The sequence below is a fragment of the Teleopsis dalmanni genome, chromosome 1, assembly GCF_002237135.1.
Source record: "Teleopsis dalmanni isolate 2A chromosome 1, ASM223713v2, whole genome shotgun sequence".
NCBI classification, from domain to species: domain Eukaryota; kingdom Metazoa; phylum Arthropoda; class Insecta; order Diptera; family Diopsidae; genus Teleopsis; species Teleopsis dalmanni.
This window is the reverse complement of record NC_051846.1, coordinates 1706345-1713245: the sequence shown is the minus strand read 5'-3', so window position 1 is coordinate 1713245 and position 6901 is coordinate 1706345. Positions and strand designations below refer to the sequence as shown.

General features: G+C 30.1%; 3 protein-coding genes across 3 annotated transcripts in view; 1 reads left to right on the top strand and 2 right to left on the bottom strand.

The window, feature by feature from the left end:
* The window catches only part of LOC119668994 (gram-negative bacteria-binding protein 3-like), a 7855-nt gene extending 6945 nt beyond the window's left edge, over positions 1-910 (top strand). The window contains exon 5 of the mRNA XM_038078756.1: positions 7-910. Coding sequence (XP_037934684.1) covers positions 7-896 — 890 coding nt within the window. The 3' untranslated portion in view covers positions 897-910. The remainder of the gene's footprint in view (positions 1-6) is intronic.
* Positions 911-3668: 2758 nt separating this feature from the next.
* LOC119667391 (beta-1,3-glucan-binding protein 2-like) lies at positions 3669-4124 on the bottom strand. The gene has a single exon (XM_038076682.1). It carries the CDS (start codon positions 4113-4115, stop codon positions 3714-3716), a length of 402 nt encoding a protein of 133 aa, XP_037932610.1. The 5' UTR covers positions 4116-4124; the 3' UTR covers positions 3669-3713.
* Positions 4125-6515: 2391 nt separating this feature from the next.
* On the bottom strand, positions 6516-6899 carry LOC119668746 (beta-1,3-glucan-binding protein-like; the record flags this gene model as incomplete). The annotated part of the gene is made up of 1 exon (XM_038078398.1): positions 6516-6899. A coding segment is annotated over one exon (312 nt), but the record flags the coding sequence as incomplete, so codon positions are not given.
* Between the last annotated feature and the right edge of the window lie 2 nt (positions 6900-6901).

Sequence of the window (6901 nt, the reverse complement as noted above, 5' to 3'; positions counted from 1 at the left end):
AATTAGAGAACCGTTTTGCTTCAAGTCCTGATTATGAATTTGTGATGTACGTTAATGATGTACCAGAAATATTTCAATTTGAGAATAGTGTAATGCATATCAAGCCTATAGCGACCGCAAATTATTATAAAGAAGAAAATCCATTAAAATTTGATTTAAATTTTGGTGCACGTTGTACTGGATTACAAAACACTGACGAATGTAAGAAGAATGCTAAGCACTCACCTTTAACGTTTATACCACCATTTATGTCCGCACAATTATCAACAAGAAACACACTATCCTTTAAATATGGACGTGTGGAAATACGCGCCAAGCTACCACAAACGGAATGGGTTGTTCCGGAGTTGTGGTTACAGCCTGTCACATATGCATATGGTGTCACGAATTATCAATCAGGACAGGTACGCATTGTATTTAGTCGTACAAATGGTACTTCAACTGATTTATATGGTGGCGTTATCTTAAATTCTGAAGAGCAGTGGCGGTATAAGAAGTTGTGTCATTTAGCTAAAGCAACTGATAAGAACTGGTACGATAATTATCATGTCTTCACATTAATTTGGACTGAGATGTATTTGGCATTCGCGGTGGATAATGCAGAATATTGTCGCATTCATACCTTACGTGATATAAATACCTTGCCGAATCATGCACAGTTAAGTACTGGCACAAAATTGGCACCTTTTGATCAGGAATTTATATTGACTCTGGGTTATGGTGTTGGTGGTCACGGAGATTTTTCAGATAACGAAAAATGGATAACGCCAAAACCATGGGAAAATACCGATCCACGCGCCATACCAAATTTTGTGGATTACTTAAATCACAAACATGGAGATTGGCTACAAAATGGGCGTTTAAGTATAGATAGTGTAAAAGTTTTTTCAGTTTAATCAAAATATTTTAGTTAGAAATAAATATATGTAAATGTATATAAAATGTGTTTATATAAAACTTAAAATATTCTTATACTTAGGAATTGTAGATTTTTGAATGACATTAATTAACTGCAATTACTCTGAGTGGATGCAACTTGCGTATTAAGTTTTGTTTTTTTTTTTTGACGCATAGGAATTTAGAAAAGAGCATCTTAATATACATAAATGTATTTACAAATTTATATACAAACTGACAAAATTAAAATAAAAGTTTAACTTAACGTTTATTTAAATATAATAAATTATCAAACAAATCATGCTTATGGTTTTGATTCGTCATGAGTTAGTTATTAATAAAAAAAAACGAACTATTGTATTCCAAGTATATAATTTACTAAAAATAAAGGTGAATTCCCTTATAATTTTTTTTATAATTCCACACATAACAATTTTTTAGAAAAATCAAGTTTAACTCATTAAATGTCAAGAATTTTTATTCATCTTTAATATCATTTAATAGCATTTAATTTAAAGTGATAAGTATAAAGCCCAATCAATATATTGGGTCATATAAACAGTATCTGCAGTAATCAAGTATACAATATATTAGTCATTTTTATTTATTACCGCTTGTAGCTTCATAGTTCTATTAGTGAGAACTTCAGTGGTTTTTCAGCGAAAGACATCAAAAAGCGATTTTTAGCCGCTTTTTGATAGCCCAATTTTTACCATAAAGAGAGTTTTGCAGAGACCGAAAGAAACAGTAGTCAAAGGTTTATATGCTAATTGTATTAAAACTTTCAAATAAAGTTTCGAGTCTTTCGAGTCATTAAAGATGTGTATGGCCTGGCATTATAATTATAGAACATAATCCATTTTTTATGACCGATTATAGTCGCTTTTCCATAATTGCTTCATTTTAACCTGACAACTTGTAAACAATAAAGAACCGAAGTATGTGTTTGACCAGGCTAAAATAGTTCGTAATAGACAATTGTCTTTTAATCCCACCAAATATTCAACATAACCTTGTTTGCTATCAATCCAGGCTTTGAAGTCGTTTGTAGAGGGTTATCGGCAATTTACCATGATCACTTGCGTTGGATATTTTGGTATTTGGTATTAAATCCATTTTACACAATCTATATTGATTCGTTTTAAAAATTATACGATATTGTAGCACTTTCTTTATATTATTCAGATAATCAAATTTCTTTACATAATTTGAATGATTGAGTCCGGTCAAATCAGTCCAAATTACGGCAATTCGTATAATTAGGACGGGCGTCTTTGCACAGCTTGCTCTTTTAAAACGATTTCAATCTATCTTTGATATTTAGTGCCTCCGATATCTCCTGATAGCTTATGCGGTGGTCTTGCTTCATCAGTTGTAAAATTGTTTGTACCCCTTTTGTAAATAACTTACCAGACTTGGATGCATCTTTAACATTGACATTTCCGGAATAGAATCGTGTACACTATTCCTGAGTAAGATATCCTCTATCAGCATCTTCACTTTAAGCCACACAAATTTTTCGATATGTTTTTGCAGAAGTTTGACCTTTTTTATAGTAATAAAGCATCATATGGAATTTTTCTTCAGATATTTTTAGATATAAGACAGCGGTTTAAGGAGCCTTAATGAAGTGTAAAAACTAATCGAATTTTTTTGTGTCTGGTCATGGGATGTGATGGAAAGCAAGAAGAAAGGTGACTGTCTCCCTAAACGATGAGTTCAACGGCAATTATTCGAATCCAAACCATTATGTACTCTAGTGAAAAGGAACATAGTGTACAAACACAGATATCTCATTTCAGATACTACCAGCATAAAAATTTATTAAGAGATTATGAAAATACATTTAAGGCAGTCTCAGGTGGCTTTTTGCACCTGAGATATTTTTCCTATTTACTTTTGAGCAGAGAGAATATTAAAATATATCAAGTATTTGATATATTTTAATATTTGTCGGTGTTGCATATTGAACAAATTGACTTAGAGTAGCAGACATCTATATGAGTTACAACTACCTGGTAGTTTTAAAATATGGAGGAATACAAAACCATAAGTGCTCATATTTATTCATAGCCTAATGATCGGTTAAAATAATAAGGGTTAACGTATACTTGAGTCAATTCTATGTGTTTGAATATTCTCCAGAAGTAATTATTTAATTAAATAAATAGTCATTCTATTCTTGTAAGATAAATTGTTATTGTTTCGAAATTATAAAAAGTTAATCTATGTCTGGATTAATTTAAGAGATTTACTCTAGATATAACACAATAGATCACATAGGTCGCGATATATCTTTTTTGTTTTAATATTATTAGTTCCCACAGTTATTATTTATAAAATCACTGTAGTATTCTGTGAAACTGAGTGTCTCTAGTAAGTGATGTTGTCTTGATATCATTATTCTATAATAATGATATTTAAATGTTAAAATAATTTGTATGTTCTCTTTTTATCAGACTATTTAGTATATGAAAATTCAACGAATTATTTTCGGTGAGAATACGGACGGATACCAAAATATTGCGACGATATTTTGTGTAGCGATTAACGTTCTCATCATTGCTAATTGTTAATTCTCTAATTAATTCTCTAATATTTTGGCATCCATTACAATTAAATTGAGATATCTGATAGTTTTTATCATTAAACATAAGAGAGTCTGGAGTTATAGGAGACTCTCCTGCAATATAAAGAACAAAAGAAAACTGTTTTTGTTAAAATAAATATTTATTTCATACTCATAATATAATTTATTTATTTATGCTATCAGTTAAGAAAACTTTTCCACAAATATTTACTAGAAACGTTTTTGTTTAATATGTTGTGGAGTTCACACATGTAGAGTTAACATAAAATACAGCATTATCCTGGCGATAACCCAGACCATCCTTTATAACGAAAGTCCAAAAGTATATTCTATCACCTAGATTTACTACTGCATCATCATTCCAATACGCCCAAAACCCAATTTCATCACTTAGTACATCGACGGACCAATTACCTGCTTCTAAGCCGTTCATTCGCTGATTTAAATTTCCATGAAAAGCAAACAAAGAAATACCAGGTTTATTAGGTATCCATACTATAAAGCCTCTAGGTTCGAAACGCATAAATGAAGCTGATGGAGCTTGAAAATCTTCACCGTTATTACAAGAACAAAGCGTTGCTAATCCAAGGCAAAGAAATACTAGAGACAATCCTATTTTTATAGACATCTTCACTTATTGCTGTTTAAACTGAGTATAAATTTCGTAACTAAATTTTGTGTTTATATACATTTTCGCTGATCAAATCAAGTACACAAAAGAAAAGATAAGTAACCTTTATCTATTTTTTCTACGCGTATGATAAGTTTATTTTTAAAAGCTTTAAAAATGAAGTTTACATTACAAAACAGAAATTTTCCAATTATATTTCATAAAAACTTATACAACTAAATTGTAATAGTTTTTCATTTTGTCAATAATATAAATATTGTTATCTATTCATTACTGACTTGAGGCTTAAGAGATTGAAAATAAACTAAGAGATTATAATTAGTCATATACCTTTTATATAGTTATACAAATCAGTTAAATAAGACTAAAGAGATATAAAGAGTAGTAATAAGTTGAAGTGAACGAAAAAAAGTGAACGAAACTTGGTGTTTCTTTCAAGATTAATCCCTACTATAATGATAAACTATACATGAGATATTCATATAAAGGTGAAAAATACATCTTCAAATAAATAATCAATAATTATTAAATAAATGTTATTCATTTTATAGAGGTTAAAATCTTTCTGCCGCACTCATGGAGCATTTCTCTAAGATAAAACATTCCTGACAGATTGTAATTGTACCTACATTACAAAATTTCATTTCTTTATCCGATATGAGATGCCCATTTATGTACTCCTTTCGATTATTCTTCAGCGCCGGGCAATTAAGAGCGCGTATTTTGAGGTCCAATTCTTTTTCCTACAAAATCCACAAATCCCATAACAGTAAGTTCTGAATTTGAGAGAAGGGTCAGAATTCCTATAATGATTCTTAAATTATTTTCAATTAATTGCGACTTCTTTTCTTCTCTTCTCGACTTTTTCTCTCTTTTTGGGTAAAAAGGAATTACATACTCCCAACACTCTTCTATCAGCAACCTCACTTCCGGAAATTCTAGCGTGATCCAAAATCTATAAATTCCATATCTCATTGTTTTGGATAAGGATATTTAGTTCTACGAGACATTCCATCTGCAGTCTTGACGTCTTGATGGAGTGATTTTATTGCTTCCTAGCTCTCTGTGATTCTGACAGTTACACTCAAGGTAAGAGTATATGCACTAGTCCATCTGCTTGAAAGATAGCTATGTTTTAACTTAGTAGTAGTTTCAAGTTTTTCAACGAAACTCACAAACAGTAGCTCTGGCTTATTCTTCAGTAATTGGTTATGATTATGGTTAAGTTATAAAAATACACTTATCCACATGGGTGACATTGTTCCTACTTGTTATAAATTATGAAACAATACAAATCCGTTGCATGTGTTGTGAAATTACTGAATATTTCATCCGAATTGGATTCCTAAAACTTGCAATTTCCGTTATGGGATTCGAGGTTTTCTGTGGGTTATTTACTCATCAGGTTGCATCAGTAATTAAAGGATTTATTGTTTATAATATAAACTTATAAACAATTTAAGTCATTGCCTGATAACGGGGGTATATGGCAATTAAACAGCTTAAAATTAATAATAGCTCATTAATCTATATAGATCTGACCTCAGATTAAACAGTGATTTTTTGACTTAGATTAAAGAAGACTATCAGTTTTATCGGAAAGTCAGTTGAAAGTACTGAAACAGTTTCTTGACAATTGAGTAATTAAGTTAGTCAGAATCTTAACACTAAATTTCCCAAATTATCTAGGTGTCTTTTATTCCCATATTTAGAATGTGGTAGATAATAGAAAAATCATCGGTTAGGAAACCTATTATATTATAAAAGGTTTATTTGTGTATGGATTCGTTTAGGAGATTTACTCCAAAGACAACATAATAGATCTCATAGGTCGCAATTTATCTATTTCGTTTTAATTTTATTAGTTGGTACAGTCAAAATCTATAAATTCACTGTAATAGCCTGTGAAACTGTATATCTCTAGTAGTTGATGTATTCTTGATGGATGAATATTATATATAATAATAAGTTATTATGTTCTCCTCTTCTTATTAGACTATTTAGTATACCATAATTCAGCGGATTATTTTCAGGCGATTAAGACAAAAACATAACGACCATATTTTTTGTAGCGAAATATTATTAATAATTGTTTGAAATATATCTCTAATAATTGGACATTGATGTTCGATTACAATTAAATTGAGGTCTTATATATTTTTAATCATTACACACAAGAAAGTCGGGAGTCACAGGAGACTCTTCAGCAATATAAAGGACAAAGGAATCAAAAAAATATTTTTGATAAAATTAATATTTATTTCATACTCATAATTTAATTTATACATTTGTGTTATAAATGTAACTTAAAAAATATTTGAAAGATCATATCAATTATTAATTTCAGTTAATTAATAAAATTAGAAAACTTTTTATTAATATGATATTGTAGCAATCCTTAATTTTTAAATGAAAGTATTTAATTAAAAATATATTTTTAAAAATATTTTCATAGTTCACATATGTAGACTAAACATAAAACACACCATTATCCTGACGATAACCGAGACCATCCTTTAAGACGTAAGTCCAAAAATATATTCTATCACCTGGATTTACTACGGCATCATGATTCCTATACACCCAAAATCCATTTTCATTATTAGTTATATCGACGGACCAAGTACCTGCTTCTAAGCCGTTCATTTGCCGATTTAAATTTCCATGGAATGCAAATAAAGAAATACCAGGCTTATGTGGTATCCATACCATAAAGCCTCTTGGTTCTAAGCGCTTAAATGAAGCTGATGGAGCTTGAAAGGCGGTAGTACCAGTCAAAAGCG

Excerpts from the sequence above, each read along its gene's own strand:
- LOC119667391 (XM_038076682.1), bottom strand. The coding sequence starts at position 4,115 with ATGTCTATAAAAATAGGATTGTCTCTAGTATTTCTTTGCCTTGGATTA.